Source organism: Chaetodon trifascialis, chromosome 7 (genome assembly GCF_039877785.1).
Source record: "Chaetodon trifascialis isolate fChaTrf1 chromosome 7, fChaTrf1.hap1, whole genome shotgun sequence".
Lineage (NCBI taxonomy): Eukaryota > Metazoa > Chordata > Actinopteri > Chaetodontiformes > Chaetodontidae > Chaetodon > Chaetodon trifascialis.
Window position 1 is genome coordinate 507,297 of NC_092062.1, and position 17,278 is coordinate 524,574.

The 17,278-nt window shown below is 40.7% G+C and overlaps 1 protein-coding gene across 3 annotated transcripts in view; it reads right to left on the bottom strand.

The window, feature by feature from the left end:
• Window positions 1-4,312: 4,312 nt before the first annotated feature.
• Window positions 4,313-17,278, bottom strand: part of dyrk1b (dual-specificity tyrosine-(Y)-phosphorylation regulated kinase 1B) — a 103,383-nt gene continuing 90,417 nt past the window's right edge. For 2 of the 3 annotated variants that reach the window (XM_070966141.1, XM_070966140.1), the window contains exons 7-13: window positions 14,808-14,944; window positions 12,750-12,896; window positions 11,934-12,074; window positions 11,384-11,504; window positions 9,343-9,525; window positions 7,877-7,980; window positions 4,313-6,221 (exon numbers count right to left, since the gene is read on the bottom strand). In XM_070966141.1, the coding sequence (XP_070822242.1) occupies window positions 5,706-6,221; window positions 7,877-7,980; window positions 9,343-9,525; window positions 11,384-11,504; window positions 11,934-12,074; window positions 12,750-12,896; window positions 14,808-14,944 (1,349 nt within the window). In that variant the 3' untranslated portion in view covers window positions 4,313-5,705. Of the gene's footprint in view, window positions 6,222-6,439; window positions 7,136-7,876; window positions 7,981-9,342; window positions 9,526-11,383; window positions 11,505-11,933; window positions 12,075-12,749; window positions 12,897-14,807; window positions 14,945-17,278 lie in introns of those variants that run through there. The other variant, XM_070966142.1, reaches the window with a different exon arrangement.

Consider the following 17,278-nt stretch of genomic DNA (forward strand, 5'->3'; position numbering starts at 1 on the left):
ATATTTCTCCAACACTAGCCACTCTGCACTGGCTCCCTGTAAAGTTTAGAATAGAATTTAAAATTCTCCTCCTTACTTACAAAGCCATAAATGGCCAGGCACCTTCTTATCTTAAAGAGCTCATAGTACCTCATTACCCCACTCAAACACTGCATTCCCAGAATGCAGGTCTACTTATGGTTCCTAAAGTCTCCAAAAGCAGAACAGGAGTCAGAGCATTTAGCTATCAAGCTCCTCTCCTGTGGAACCATCTTTCAGTCTTTGTCCGGGAGACAGACACTGTCTCTAGATTTAAGAGTAGGCTTAAAACTTTCCGTTTTGATAAAGCTTATAGTTAGGGCTGGCTCAGGCTTGTCCTGGACCAGCCCGTAGTTATGCTGCTATAGGATTAGACTGTCGGGGGACCTCCAAAGATACAACAAGCTCCTCTGTCTTTCTCTCCATCTGCACACTTTCATGTCCTACCATGGCATGTTACTAACTTAGCTCCTTCCCCAGAGTCTCTGTGCTTTGTCGTCTCGCAGGTTCCCATGGACAGTGGCTGAATCTGGATTGTGGATTATAACTACGTTTCCTGCCTTGGCCCTGCCTGACATCCACTGCAACTGCTACTACTGTTATTACATCCACTGTCACTGTTACTCTGACTGCATTTCTGTCTGTCTCTCTGTCTCTCTCTCTCTGACTGCATTTCTGTCTGTCTCTCTCTGTCTGTCTCTCTCTCTCTCTCTTTTTCCTCGCCACTGTCGCCAAGTGCTTGCTCATGAGGGAATTGTTGGTTCTCTGTAGATAAAAGAGCTTGGCCTGTACCAGCTCTATATAGAAAGTGTCCTGAGACAACTTTTGGCGCTATACAAATAAAATTGAATTGAAATTGAAATTCTTGCATTATGGTCAAAAACGTGTTTTGTGTGGTCACAGTGGCCTTTGACCCCCAAACTCAGTTCATCCTTGATTCTAAGATACTAAACTTGTATGTGACTTAACGAAATGTCTAGTTCTTTGTCATTTTTGATTGGATTAATGTTTAAATACATTCATTCATTAAAATAGCAAACAATGTCATAAAATTGTGTGCCTCCGCTTATTTATGAATGTGTGTAGGTGTTTAAATGTTTTATTTCATGCACTTTACAAATGAATGTCACGGATCGTTTCTGATGCACAGTGACCTTGACCTTTGGTCACCACAAATGTTCTATTCTTGAGTCCAAGTGAATATTTGTACCAAATTTGAAGAGATTCTCTCAAGGCATTATCAAGATATCATATACATGAGAATGGGATAGAAAAACATAATGCCTCTGGCCATGGCTGTCACCCCCATGGAGGCATGCTAAAGGAATATTTCACAACTTCAAAAATACTGAAATGAACCAAAAAAAAAGTAACAGTCATCTGAATTTCTCCCCAAAATGTGAACAAAGAGCAACTGACATTAATTTAATAAGGTTCAGAATCAGAAGTGAGTGAAGCAAAACATTTCATCAGTTTCCTGTTCTCATTTTTCATCTCAACATAGCCTCTGAACTTAAATTACACTGTTTCCCAAGATCTGCTTTTTCCTGTGCATGTTGTTACACATTCCGCTCTTTCATACTTTAAGTTACTAGAACACCATCATCTTTCCCATCCATTGCTTTTGCCATTTTTCCAAATATTTTTTGAGGAAAACAGTTCTGAGGAAGATCCACTGTACTGGATCGGTGGTGCAGGACTTTTATTTATTTGGAGAGATCTGAGTGTGGGTCTTTGCCAACAAGCCACAAAAGATCTCTTAGTGCTTGTTACAATAAGATGGTCAGATAGCACGTCCACTAAAAACATGGTGTGTCATCTCCATTCTCTATCAAATGTTATCCAGACAGTCCTACATTTGCCCTCACTCCCCTAAGCCGGTAGCTGGCTCTGTACAGACTATTTACCCAATCAATTACTAAAAAAAACAGTTATTTCCAACTGAATTCATCAATGAGAATTTCTTTGCCCATGGATGTATGTGTTTTTATAATGCATCCATGGTAGTATTAACTTTTAATGAAACTGGCTGGCTTTTACAATTTAAAAGAGGCAATATTGCCTGAAATCTGGTGTGAGCAGATGCCACTGCCAAATATGCTTACATCATGTATGTTGCATCACAGAGCAAGTTCAACTTAATCCATCTCTGTTTTGGTTACCTGGCTTCACTAAGCCCAACAATGGTGGAGCTGGGTGCCAACTGTCTCAGTTAACAAACCATAATCAGCTCTGAGTGTGTTCATGGTAAAGAAGAGGAGTTCTTCTCTATAAGCAATATCACCAGAACCATAAGTCCTTAATATGACATGAGATGAAATTGTGATACAGTAATTGTGGCATCAATGTGATATTTAATGAGATAAAACATACCACATATTAAAACTAAGGCTGAGGCCATAGATGGATTCCTGAAAGGACCTATTGGACACAGGTTCAGGGGTCCAAGGGGTGAGGGGACACGTGGGCCAATCACAAAGAGACACAAAGCAACCACAAAGTGCCACAATCAACTATTAAGAGACACAAAATGACCATAGAGACACAAAACGACTGCAGATACGCAATATGGCCATAAGGAGATGCACGCCCAAAAAAAGGCATAAAACAACTACTAATAATGTTATGCAAAACAACCACAAAGTAGCACAAAATGGCACATTGTTTGTCGTTGTTTTGTGTCTCTTAATTTGTTTCTTTATCATATGTAGGAGGGGTGGAGAAGAGCAGAGAGAACAAGGAGGAGAAGTACAGTAGCTGATGCCAGACAAAGTAAATCTGAACAAAATGTTGCATTTAGAATTTACAGGAATCTTAGCAGTGTGTGGATTATTTTCTTATAAAGGACAAGTTACCTAAACCTTCTATTTCAAATTATCATCGCAAAGCTTCCAAAGGTTAGTCTGAGCTGCAGTGATGGAATAAGGCTCTAAAAGCATCAACACAAGTCTGGAACCTTCAGCTTTACCATTCACAGGTGCAGCTTTTAGAGTAGTAAACTATCCCTGTTTGTTAGAAGTTCAGTTTTAAAACCATAGTGGCATATGGAAAGTCTAGAACAGCAAATGACTCGCTTGACCACTGTGAACTTAGTGTGTTTGTCCCTGTCAGGACCCTGTAGGAATGATGACTTAGAACCTTTAAAAAAAAAGAGAAAAAAAAAAAAGAAAAAAAAATCTACTGTACGACTTTCTTGCAAAAACACACATGCACGCATGTGCGCGCGCACACACGCAGAGTTTTCACTTTTTTTCAACAACTTACTAATATTCAGATCAGTGGCATCTTACTGAAACATGGCACACTTTTATGGAAAATGGGTCACACAATATTTGGGATATATCTGAGATAGAGAGATAGACAGAGTTATTTCATTAATAATAATCTATCTGAATAGACTTCTGCAACTATCACTCAGTCAAGCCATGCTAGCTAGCTTTTTCTGTCAGTGGATTATCTTTTACTGTAAATGACATTCATTGTGCTCCCATTATGATAAACAATGCTGCTGGTGCATTCCGGATTGTAGCTTTGAAGATGAACTGCTCTCCCTGTGGTTTGCCAGTAAACCTGATGCTGTTGTACCCTACATAACAGGAGTCATTGCAAACAGAAATGTGGGATTTCCATAATGACAACAGTGGACAACAGATACAACAGGAGTTGCAAAATCCAACAGATTGTCACTTGTTTGCATATTGAAGTTACTCAGTGATTGATGAATGTCATTCTATTTTTCAAAATATGATGACCACTCAGTTTCATTTTTAAATCAAATAAGATCATATGAAAGAAACAATATGAAGAGACATAAAATATGATGACGAAATCGTGAATTATTCCAACACATTTTGAAACTGATCTTATTATGATGTACTTTCATCCTGCTTCTTTTCACAGTAAGTGTGTTGCAGCTCATTTTAATTTCTTTTCCAAATTCTGTTAATGATACCACAGTTTCTGTCTATTAGTCAAGACAACAGCAAGTTACTGTCTGCTCATTCAGACCAAAATAAGAGCCAATCATGGTTCATGGTTACACGATATACTATAGTTTGTGTATTTATTCGTGTGATTACTTGTATATTTATTCAATATTGAACTCTAGGTCTCCATATGATATTGTGATTTCCCATAATATAAACTCTGCACAGGTCCAACAGGCAGGTAAAGGCATGACACAAATTGAGCAACAGAGCATCCTGTGTGACCTGTGGATGAGCTTCATCCTGATAAGACATGAAGTCATGAGGTGATGGATCAGATTAGTAGGAAGAAAAGCGGAGATCTGATGTTTGTTTGACTTTGGTGTGCAAAAGTATACTCTTTATTCTTATTATATATCCAACTTTATTTTGCCCCAACCCCTCCCCTCCACCCAGCCCCCACAACCGGTGGCATTCCCATGTCACCAGTTACTGTCACTGTTACAATAGCCAATCAGAGCTCACCTGCAGAAAGAAGGCAACCAAACAAAGAAGAGCAGAAAAAAGGGTTACTTTCAGTTTGTTTTTTCATGTTAAATAGTAATAAATACATTGAGATGCAGTGGTTCTTACTTTATCCTTTTCTCTTAAGCAGAAGGGTTAAAAAGTTTTTTTTTATTTCTGTTTCTATTTCTTTTTATTTCTTTATTGATCTGTGTTGGATCTTTAGCAGCAATCCGGACCAGTTGTCATGGTGATTAGCAGCACAGAGAGGAGGAGCTGTCTGGAGGAGACACACAACAGGAGAAGGAGGAGAGAAGGAAGAGAGCAGGGACGCAGGGAGGATAAGGAGGATAAGGAGATCCCTATGAGCGCCAGGAAGGCATCAGTGTCCTGTCACCTTCTCCTCCCTCCACCTCCCACCCTCTCTCCATACTCTGTCACAACCTAGTGGAAAGCAACAGAGGGAGGACACAAACTCCTGAAGTCCTGAATCATATGTTGGTGTTTTCTTTCTCCCTTTGAAACCAGCTTCTGTCTTCTTGATGCAGCAGTATATATATGTGTGTGTATCTATCTAGATAGATAGATAGATAGATAGATAGATAGATAGATAGATAGATAGATAGATAGATAGATAGATAGATAGATAGATAGATAGATAGATAGATAGATAGATAGATAGATAGATAGATAGATACACACACACACACACATAGACAAACATACACACATGCATATATGTGTATGTTTGTCTGCATGTGTACTAAGACTGCTCATTCCTAGGAGCTGTAAATATGACTATACTAATGTCACAACTAACCACTATGAACATGAATATGTGCTCTAATTCCACTTACAGCCACAATATGCCGTAAGATGGAAAAGCGTGGCTCCTCTCTCTTTCCTCTTCATCCTCCTCCTCCTCTCCAGGCTTTAACAACTACCAAGTAGAACACACAACTCCTCAAACCCAAGAAAAATCAAATAATATTAAACAACAATAATAATATTAATAAAAACAAACTTGTCACAATCATTCCTTTCCAATTACAGTCGCAACAAAAGACAACAAACAATAACAGGATAAAAAGAGAGTTTTCCCAGCATCCCCCCTCCTTCCTCCTCCTCCTCCTCTCATTGCAGTCTGTCTCCTTCAGCACAAAGTTCACCTCTTTGTCTCTGAACTCTGGCTGTATGTGTGTAGTTGTAGTAGTTGTAGTTAAAATTGTATGGCTTTAGGGCATGGTTCAGGTTTTATCAAGAGTTGGCTGGCCCCTCATCTGAGTCTGGCCTTCCTCTGCCCCCCCCAGCGGGGTTATTGTTGTTGGAGGCAGGGTAGTAGTCCTCAGGGGGCGGGGCTTGTGGCCCTGGGGCGGTGGGGGCCGTCCGAGTCCGGAAGGCAGACAGTCCGATTGGCAGAGCGAGGGGCAGGGAGGCAGAGCCAAACTGAGAGGTCTCCATGGAAGACACCGCCCCCAGGTGGTGCAGCCCTAGGGACACGCCCACATCCATGCTGTCACTCATCTGGGGCGAGGATCCCTGCTGGCCCCCCCCTCCACCGATGCCTGTCTGTCCACCCTGCCGCAAGCCACGCCCACCATTCCCATGGTGGGAGTAAGTTGGGTGGGGGTGGTGTGGTGGGTCCAGGAAGTGGCGCTGGTGTTGTTGGGAGGCAGCTGGCTTGTGGAGCAGCAACTGGGTGTATGCTGGGTCCTGACCCCCACCTCCACCATCACTGCCTGGCCACATCCTCATCTGCTGCTGGGAGGGAGCCTAGTGGGAGAGAGTCCAGGACAAAAACACAGAGGTGAGACACATTAACAGTACAGAGAGTACAGCTCTGCTATAATGGAGGAACAAAAAGAAACCTAATGTAAAATAACACATACTGTTGTCTCTCTTTTTCTTTTGTTTCCACTGTTCTCTACATGCTTTGGAAACAAGTTCCTGAAACTAAATAATAATTATAATAATAGCTTCCAGTTACACATTTCAAGAAACCCATGGACGTTTTATAGAGGAAGATAAAACAAAGAGCACAAGAACAGAAAATAATAGTGGCACTGATTACCAGGAAGACTGCATTAACTAAGACCATCAGCCTTGGTGAACAGGTGGGTTTTGCGGAGGGTTTTTTTTTTTTTTTAACCATTGCATTAGCTATCATGCTGTAGTTCCAAAGGGTGGGGGCTGCCACATAGAAGACTCTCTCTCCAAGAATCTGAGAGTGATGGCCAGAGCCTGGAGGTGTTTTTGAGGTGATTGAAAGCAAATTTGTTGATGGACTTGATGACTGGAATGAGAGGGTGGAGTCCAGAATAACACCCAGGTTGCAGACTTAAGGGGACACGCACATGAAGCAGCCATCCGCATCAAGGAGAAAATGAACCTACTGAAGGAGTGCACCGGGAGCCACAACCATGAGTTCAGTTTTATTGCCACTTAGCTTGACTAGACTGTATGACATCAAGGTTTTTATGTTGTGCAGGCAGACAAGATTGATAAGGGGCTGTGGGAGAACCTGCTTGGATAGTTTAGTGCTGAGATATAGCTTGAGGTCATTTGCATGTTAGTGGAAGTTTAGACCACGGTAATTGATGACTGGACCAAGCACAGAGCCTTGGTGCACGTTCTGGTTGACTGGGGCCGGGGTGGAACTGGACTGTCTGATGGTGGCAAACTCTTTCCTGTTGGAGAGATATGACAGGAACCAGTACTCATAGAGCTCATGGTTGGATTTGTGCTGATGGAGTTGGGAGGCAACATCTCTTTTCAGGATCTTGCCGGGAGAAGGAAGGTTGGAGATAGCTGGTGAGGTCATCTGGCTTCAGACCTGGCTTTTAAGGATAGGGGTGACTTCAGCCATTTAAAAGCTGGAGGGTACCTCCAGATTTCAAGCTTTAATTTCACTTCAAACACTTGAGAGCAGAGATCAGAGATACTTGGTAATGTCCACAACGAAGGCCAAATCACATAGCCACTTGCTATCACTGAGTTTCCAAGTCAAGTTTTCCCTTCGTCTCTATGTAAGACACATTGACACTTAAGAACAATTTTACTTTATCCAGTGCTAGCAGCTCTGCAACAAGGTGCATTGTCACAAATTCTCCTTCTGAATCAGGTTTCAGTTTCTCAGTTATTAGGTCACTCACCACAACACTTGCCTGCATGACACTTCCTATCCCAAAATCCACCAAAGCATTACATTTATCCAAGTAAATTGGTCCTTGCAACTCATCCAGTTTAATATGTTTCAATCTGTTAATAATGCTCCAGTTTGGCCTTCTCCATCACTGCAAGTGCATCCCCACAATCGAAAATGGCCTCGAGGTCAGTGGTTTCCTACTTCTGTAATATAGGATATGATTCAGAACCATCACACCAGTGTGTGTGTATAAAGCTTGTCAGTGATGCAGTGTTGTGTGTACCTGAGGGCTGGTCATCTCATAGTCTGAATGTGTAACAGCAGAGTTGTAGTAGCGGTTACTGTAGCGGTAGTTTCGGTTGTCATTGGAAGAACCACTGGAGCCACCTGGAAATAAAACAAAACAACATTTAACTCACACTACTGTTCATTGAGTTGACATATTTTACAGAAAACAGTTAACTAATTTTGTTTTATTTGATTTGTCTTCATTTTCAACACTGCCTTGACTATTAATCATTAAATGTAAAGAAGTCAGAGTGCCAGCTGGAACAAGGATGAATCACTCCTGCTTTTTTAAGGATTTCTCTTAGGGGTTGTCACACCTGAAGTTCTGTTTTCTTTGTTCAGACCAAATTAAATAAATAATATTGCTTAGTTCTGGACTATTTTGTGTTCACACTCACTTATTACAAACAGACCAAGAGGTGTAATACTGGACACATATGGTATGGATTGACAGATAACTCATTCATTTGACAGCTTGGGTGTGATGTGTCATCCTGCAGAGTAACAGTGTGGACCCACCAGAAATAATCAAATCAAAAATCAAATCAATAGTCAAGTCAACGTGTTTTTCAGTTGCTGACAGCAAGTCATGCTTGTACTTCGCTGCAGCTCTTATGTAACCTCAAATGTCACATTGAGCCCACCAAGTGATAATTGGATCGGAGCCCAGTCATAGCTGTAGTCTGTCATAAACAAATTCAGAAAGCTGAAAACAGATCAGACATAAAACATCTTACATCACAATGTGATGAAGGTAAATCTATTTGATTTCTATTGAATTTGTACATGACATTTATCCATCAACACAGGATACGGTGGTGGGTCACCATAGCATTATAAACCCACCACAAATGAATTGTACCAGGGTATAGTCATTTTCAGGGGTGGGCAGCCTGTTGGTGGTCTTTGCAGCAGCAGGTCATCAAACTGCCTTCCTTCAGGTATAAAGAAATCCCCTCATCCCTGTTTGGCTTAACCCAACTACATTCTGTTTTCAGTACTATTTATAGTACTGTATTGAATAAGCTCCCGGTAGACAGGCAGCAACTGGGCTTCTGAGGCAGGAAGTTAGTACAACCTTTACATCTCAGGTGTTTCACTGGACAGCATGACTGTTATTAACATTCGAAGGAGACACATTTCCCTCTACCTCCCCTTTTCATGGCACCTGTGACCCTGTAGCAGCCTGAATTATTGCACACCAGTCAGGTAAATGAATCATTTAAAATCCAGGACAACAGATTCTTTTTGAGGGTAATTCATTTTTATGGAGCCTGACACTATGTTTGAGGAGAATAGAAAGAGCTTTTGATTAAGAGGGAAGAGTCAGAGAGAGAGAGAGAGAGAGAGAGAGAGAGAGAGAGAGAGAGAGAGAGAGTGTGTGTGTGTGTGTGTGTGTGTGTGTGTGTGTGTGTGTGTGTGTGTGTGTGTGTGGAGTAGGCTGTATGTTGTGTATTTTACCAGAGCTAGAAACAGAGCTAGTAGTGGAGGTTGAGTGGGAGTGGTCCATGGCAGGAGAGGTGGATGTAGATGAACTGGTGTTGGTTCCTTCATCGGTCGTCTTCTTGAAGAAATTGTGCTGCAGGGCGTAGAATGGCGTGATACGGCTTTTAGGGTCATAGTCCAGCATGCGTAGGATCAGGTCTAGAAGAGGAAAAACATGATGATCATAATATCTTGTAGTAGGCACAGAAAATAGGCAGCCAGCATGCCACCATGAAGCAGAAGTAGCAGAGAGTCCAGGGGCACCCTCCTGGGTTTAGATATTTAGTATTTCTGCCTCACCTCAAGCAGTTGGTTCACCATTAACTACCATTACCGTATGCAACATGTACATTGTTTGCTGACGTATGGTAATAATGCATTTGACCAAATTTACTTTATCGTCGCTGTCCGATAAAAAACACGTATCTCCACTTTTAACGATTTTGACTTTCCATTGGCTAAGGAATATTCACATTCTCCCCCAGCAACAGGTAGCATTGGGGATCCAAGTGACCAATGGAAAGACGTTTTATTACATCATATATTTAACACGTATCTCCATTGGGTGTCAGAAGTGTCCATCAATGCGCGTATCTCCCGCCTCTGGCGTTACCTGTATATCAGATGATTTGTCATGTCCGTAAACACAGACTGTATACCGTCAGTACTTGGCAGACTTATTATAGCATCTAACGCTAGGCTAATGTTGTCCTTGCATCGAGTGATGCCGTTCAAAAACTTTTTATAACCATGACAGTGTTGTTTACGTTAGATTACTGACCGAGATGTATTCATTGACGTCTGATGTGTCTGTTATGTGCACTGTTTTCTCCTTTTCAGGCTAGACATGTCTCTCACGTTAGAGGAGCTATGTGCAATAGCAAAAGTAAAATACAGTAGAGCAGCTGAGGCAGAGAGGAGGGTCAGCAGCAGTGAAGCGATAGACGATAAACTCTGTGATTTCCTTGAACCGAGTCAGACTGATGCATGTGCGTTAATACAGTATTAGATGACTCTTCGCCTATATGGACTAATCTGATTTCAACACAGAATACCAAAAAAATCTTAGATTAGGGTAATGTGCTATGTGGAAATGTAGGATAGCCTGCTATCAATAGTTTACGGATTTAGTGGGACATGAATGGGAGACTCGAGGCTCGTAAATGACCGGACATCATTGGAACGCATTATTTAAAAAACACGTATGTCCAATGTCACTCACAACAACGCGCGTAAATCCGATTAAAATACTAAACGGGTTGCTAATCACCGTGTAACTATAGGTTTTCTTTTCGAGTCCTTGTGTCTAATTACTGTGTTTTGGGTTTAATTTGTAAGTTAATTGACGAGTAAAACACTTTTTTCATGCTCCTGAAAAAAACGAGTTTTGGAGATACATGCTTTTTATCGGACAGCGACGTTATGCTACAATAACAGTTGTGGCTCTTTACTGGATTAAGATGTCAGTCATTACTGGCACTTTCACCACATACTTTGACCTAGAAACTTCCTTCAAACTTATTTCAAAGTTTCAGATTCTTAAAATGTGTGCTTCTGTGTGAACATATTTTAAACCATCTTGTTCACCTCTCCTGCTGCCACACACAATCGAAGAGTTAATAGTTATTCTTTCTGGACAGTTATTGCCGAAATGAGGTGTAGCCTTCCACATCTCCATCATATCTTTCTACTTTTACGTATGATGTGCCAACAAGATCCTTCAGAAAACTCTGTGTTGTACATTCTAATCAATAATACCAATAATACTTCAACACATAAACTGCCGAGGCCAGGAATCAAACCACTGAGCTTTTGATAAGTGGATGACCGCTCTATCTACTGAGCCATAGCAAGACATTCACAGGAATTTTCATAGTCATTTATATGGAATTGGCTGTATATATGCTTATATTCATATCAATGTCAATATATCTTCGAAATAGAAACAGAAATTAATCATTTTTGGTGAACCAATATAGTGACTATCCCTGCAGATCAATACAAAGCGTTGGTTTACCTTTAAACTTCAGATAGTCACAGGGGGCATGTCCTGGCTCTCCTGCCCTCCGCCCTCCTGGGCCGCCAGTCTCAACACCCAAAATCTCATGAAGACGCCGTGTGGCTGGGGGCTTATACTCCTGGAAAACACACCAACAGAGACACAACTGATTAAATACAGAAAATTTGAATTCAGGATCCTCCAACACTGTTCTTACATTTGACATAGTCTTTTACAAACCTTTACGCTTTTCATAAAAAAATCTATACACAAATATTTTAATGAGGTACTTTGCACTTTCACTTGGAAGCTCTGGGCAGCAGTAACAGAGCAAGTGATTCAGCTTGAGTAGACACACACAGACTTCAGTCATTCTCTTATAGCCCACTATTGTTTGAAACACAAATAAAAGCTGTATCTGGTTTATTAGTGTGTATATTGTTTACAATAACTAGAAATACCACATTGAATTGTTGTATAGCATGTTACCACCAGGAGTTAGAAGACACAGGCCTAAAGATGAAGTTGACTTTTTAAGGGAAATGTAAATGGATCTGACATCAAATACCTTCTTGATGTCCTTGTTCTTCTTCACTGTCCAGAGACCATCTGACAGCTTGTCAAAATACTTCCTAGCTTTAGGAGCTGCATCCAGCATGTGGCTGGGTGGGACCCCCAAAACCTCCACAATCTTATTCATCTGGTCAACCTATGCACACACATTATATGCATTCACACACATACACGCACGCACGCACGCGCACGCACACGCACACGCACGCACGCACACGCACACGCACACACACACACACACACACACACACACACACACACACACACACACACACACACACACACACACAGTCTTTGTCTCGTGTACATGGAGTGCATGTGGATTAAGGCTGCAAACAAATATACTCACTGTGACTATGTTGTACAATACAGTTTTCAGTATACTGACTTTAAGACTGGAGGAGACACAAAGAATCCCTGTGTGTGCTCATACATATGCACAAATGCTCTCACTATTTAAACAGGTCTTGTCTGAACCTGAACAGAGCAGAAGCAAGAGGGAAGCGATTTCAACAAGGAAAATATATTGGCTTTTTATAACTATCAACATCAAATATTCAGCAATTCTACAAAGTCTATGATATTGTGACACACTTAACAAGCTGAATTAATAAATGTAAAACAAAACTATATTGTAGCTCACATCTGAGCTGTTGATGAGAGAGCATACAACCCTGCTTTCAGATTCCTGAATAATTACACAGCAGACTACAGCCTAAAAACGATGCAAATCAAATGTGACTGTTGAGAAAGGATATTACTGAATCATTGCTCAGTCTTACTTAACTAGCATGTGGCATGGTATTTTTACCTCATTGGAGCCACTGAAAAGAGGCTCTCCTGTGTGCATCTCCACCAGGATGCATCCCAGAGACCACATGTCGATGGCCAGGTCATACGGCATTCCCAGAAGAACCTCAGGAGAGCGATAAAACCTGCTCTGGATGTACTGATAGATCTGTGAAGAGAACAAGATGAACAAGAGAACAAAGTGAAGAAGTTGCGTGAACATGTAAAGAGTTCAATTACTGATAATTACACCTTGAAGCTTTACTTTGTATCTATTTGTGCCCCAACCTTTTCACCTGTGCTGTAGAGCAAATTTTGCATAATTAACAGCACATTTCATTTGCAGGTTGAATTAAGTTAAATGACACTTGTCGGTGTGGTGCCTGCTTATCCAGTAGCTATCCACCGTGAGGAGCCATGTTCTCCTCACAGAGCAGCAGTGTAAATAGTCAGATATAGTCTGTTACTACCATTCAGGATATTAATCCTTCATGCAAAAGCTTACCTGATTTCAACTTGTTTTCACAGAGATGCACTGACTTTCCGTGTGTGTGTGTGTGTGTGTGTGTGTGTGTGTGTGTGTGTGTGTGTGTGTGTGTGTGTGTGTGTGTGTGTGTGTGTGTGACCCGGTATTTATCACGTTGTGGGGACAAAAATCTGTTTACACAGTCACATTGTGGGGACTGACCTCCCTTATGGAGACAAAATGCAGGTCCCCTTAATGTAAATCATTAAATTTTAGACTGACTGAGGACAGGGTTACGGGTTAGGTAAGGTTAGATTAGGTACAGGGTTAGGAACAGGCAAATAGTGGTTATGGTTAGGTTTAGGGTTAGGTTTGGATGAGGGCGCAGTGCTCTTGGGGGAGCACTCCGAGGGGCACGGGCTCTCGGGGGCCCAAAGGATCTTTGATGTGTGTTTGTGTGTTTATCAAAGTCCCCCTTCTCTCTCCAGGGTCTCTGCTGTAACATTTAAGGCTGTCATTACTTAAAAAAGAGCAAGCTTTGTACAATATAATAAAAGAATAAATAATAATAAGTGCTAAGATGTGAATGTAAGGAGTCAGACATAAAACAAGAGGGGTTAGTAAAACATAAGTGCTAAAAACATAAAATAAGTGCTTTCAAAAAAGTGCTGTTAAAAATCACACAATATATGCAAGTGCTAAAAAACAACCATTAATTAAGAGAAAAACACACACATATATATACACAGGGTTAAGAATAAAATCATGCATGATACTATTGTTCTTTGTCTAAAACCTTACATTTTGAAAAAAAAAACAAATTCTAAAAGAAGCTTGCTCTTTGCTAAAAGGTGTTTTAATGATAACAATAATAATGACACCAAATTTCCCAAGGTTTTGTAAAACACATTTTATTAACAGCAGGGATTAATTAGGGCTCAGGCTGCAGTGAGTGCCTCTTTATGAGGAAGCAATCCTTTTGTAAATTTTAATAAGAACTAATAAGAATAATATATATATATATATATATATATATATATATATATATATATATATATATATATATATATATATATATATATATATGTGTGTGTGTGTGTGTGTGTGTGTGTGTGTGTGTGTGTGTGTGTGTGTGTAAAAGAGGAAAATTAAAACTATGCTTAAGAATGTGTACCTATATAAATAAACACACACACACACACACACACACACACACACACACACACACACACACACACACACACCCACATATATACACATTTCAACACCCCTACACATACATATCTGCACACATTCACACATCTAATCTATACACATATATGCATTAATGTAAGTGAAATAAATATATCAATAATAGGTAATTAAAATCATTTAAGAAAAGAAGTTGAAAGGTTAGCAAGGATAAAATGACAATAAAAGTAGGGAGAAAGCAGAGGGTTAGGGTTAGGGTTAGGGTAAGGCTCCAGGAAATGAATGTAAGTCTATGTAATGTCCCCACAAGTGATATAAACACAACGTGTGTGTGTGTGTGCGTGCGTGCGTGCGTGCGTGCGTGCGTGCGTGCGTGCGTGCGTGCGTGTGTGTGGTGTTAAATCATGTGTGGATGCTTCTCACCCTCTGCCCAAGCTGGCAGGAGGATCCAAAGTCAACTATCTTGATGGCAGATCTCTTGGGGTTACACAGCAGGATGTTCTCTGGTTTCAGGTCGCAGTGAATGATTGACAGCTCTGGAGTGGCCAGGAATAATAACGCTGTGGACAAAAAGACATAATTCTTTTTTTCATTGCTAACTTGATTACAATTGGTGTGGGACTATGACTATGACTGTAAAAGTTCTATCCACTGTTTTGTTATGCACATTCTCAATTTACGTATGACAAAGCATATGACCTTTATGCTTGGCTGAGGTGGAAAAGTTTGTGTATTGACAAAGGCAAACTGCAATCAAGTGCAACAGAAAAAGACATGTGAATGAATGATGTACATGAAGCATATGACTTCCACTGAAGCCTCTGCATTCACTGTAGAGATGAAAACTAGCTGCAGGCAAAAATCAGATCTGTTTGGAGTGATGAGAAGTAATGTTCCTCAAATTAATACCTGAAACAATGAATAAGAAATGTAGAAAACATTGTGTTTTCTACATTGCTTTTCTCCATTTGAAGATTTAATTACATCATCTTGTTGCACCCTCCTCTTATGCAGTGATTACAATTACTGGGTGAACCAACACCCAATAATTGCATGTGACAGTGGACGGAAACAAAGATTCACTCTCAAATTCTTTTGCTAATTTTCTCAAAATTAGGTCAAAATTAGCAAAATTTGGAAATGAAAATGGCTGTTGGGTGCAGCAATTTATTGTTTTATGCCATTGTAGTAGACAACAACTGAGACAGCATCTGGGATGCCTCATGAGTGTACACAAGGAATCGTAAGATAATAAATACATTTGGTGCTTAACAAGAATGTCACTCACTTTTCGTCTAAATATGTCATTTTTTGAAAATCACTGGGGTAAGTCCAGTTTCCAAGGACACAATATTACAAAGGTGGAAGGACAAAAAATTCAAACAGCTGCTGATTCATACATTAACAACACATTTGCCACCTTCCAACATCTAGCTTAAAAATTCAAACTTCTTAAGCGCATTTTTTTTTTCAAACACTTAAAAAATAGACAATGGGTTTAAGAAAAATCCAGACATTTTCCTAGATATCCAAGAAAAATCTCCGTTTGAGACATACAACACAAGACATATCATGTGGCATGTCAAAGGCTGAATAGAGAAGTAAATCTGCTCATTCATTATAATGTTGTAATGTTCACTCATTACAGCTTTATGAATGCTTCCTACACTAGACAACAACTTTTGGATTTAAGATTTTGATGCACAAGCATTGTATTCGACAAACTTCAGCTCCCCCAAGAGATTGTCAGGACAGTGAGGCCAAGCGACTGATCTATGCCGACCGGAACCAACTGTCGAACAAAATGGACAAACTGCGACTTTGGATCACATCACAGAGGATGTTTATGGACTGCAACATCATGATTTTCAGTGAAATGTGGCTTAACAACACCATTCCAGACAACATGATAGAGCTGCAGGGATGTCGTGTCTTCAGAGCGGACACAACGGCAGAACACTCCAGTAAGACCAGGGGACTGAAGAAAGTTAACTTGGCTCGTAAAATCCTAGTAAACCTCTACCGCTGTACGATTGAGAGCATCCAACCAAATGCATCTCAGTATGGCACAGCAGCAACACAGCCTTCGAGCGGAAGACCCTGCAATGGGTGGTGAAAACCGCCCAGTACATCACTGGTGCCCAGCTAACTGCCATCAAGGACCTCCAGCGCAAGTCGTGTCTAATAAGGGCACGCAGCATCAGCAGTAACAGCTCCCACCCCAACCATGGACGGTTTGCCCCCCTACCATCTGGTAGAAGTTTCAGGAGCCTCTGTTCCCACTCCAACAGGCATAGGAACAGCTTCTTCCCCAGAACTGTTACGCTGCCAAACTCTGTCCACCAGCAGCCCCCCCCACCCGACTGCACTGCCACTTACTACCTATTGCACATGTCACTTGTTTACATACCGTGTTCCACATGTTTTTATGGTTTCATAGAAATTGCTTACACTAACTGCACCTACCTCATACTGTTTATACCTCATGCCGCTTGTACTACTACTACTTGTATTTATATTTTTGTATGACTATTTTCACGTCTGGTTAATGCTAAACTTCGTTTTGTTGTCTCTGTGTTGCACTCTGACGATAAAGTTGAATCTAAAGTAATCTCGACCCAAAATGTGATTGTTGTTGAGGGTGTCATCCCATATCGCAGTCTAACACTAAAATGAGCCACTTCACTGAGGTACTTGTGACTAGTTAGATGTGTAGTATGTAACTCAATAGCTATTGTAACTTCTGAGGCTGTTTAAAGTTTAGAGTCTAAAATCCGAAAATACTGACAGGATCATAATGTTACTCTCATCTTTTTTTCCATGCAGCCATTGCATTCAGGTGTTTTAAAATCTGCTCTGAGATTTATTTTCAGCAAGAAAACACAGTGTTACTG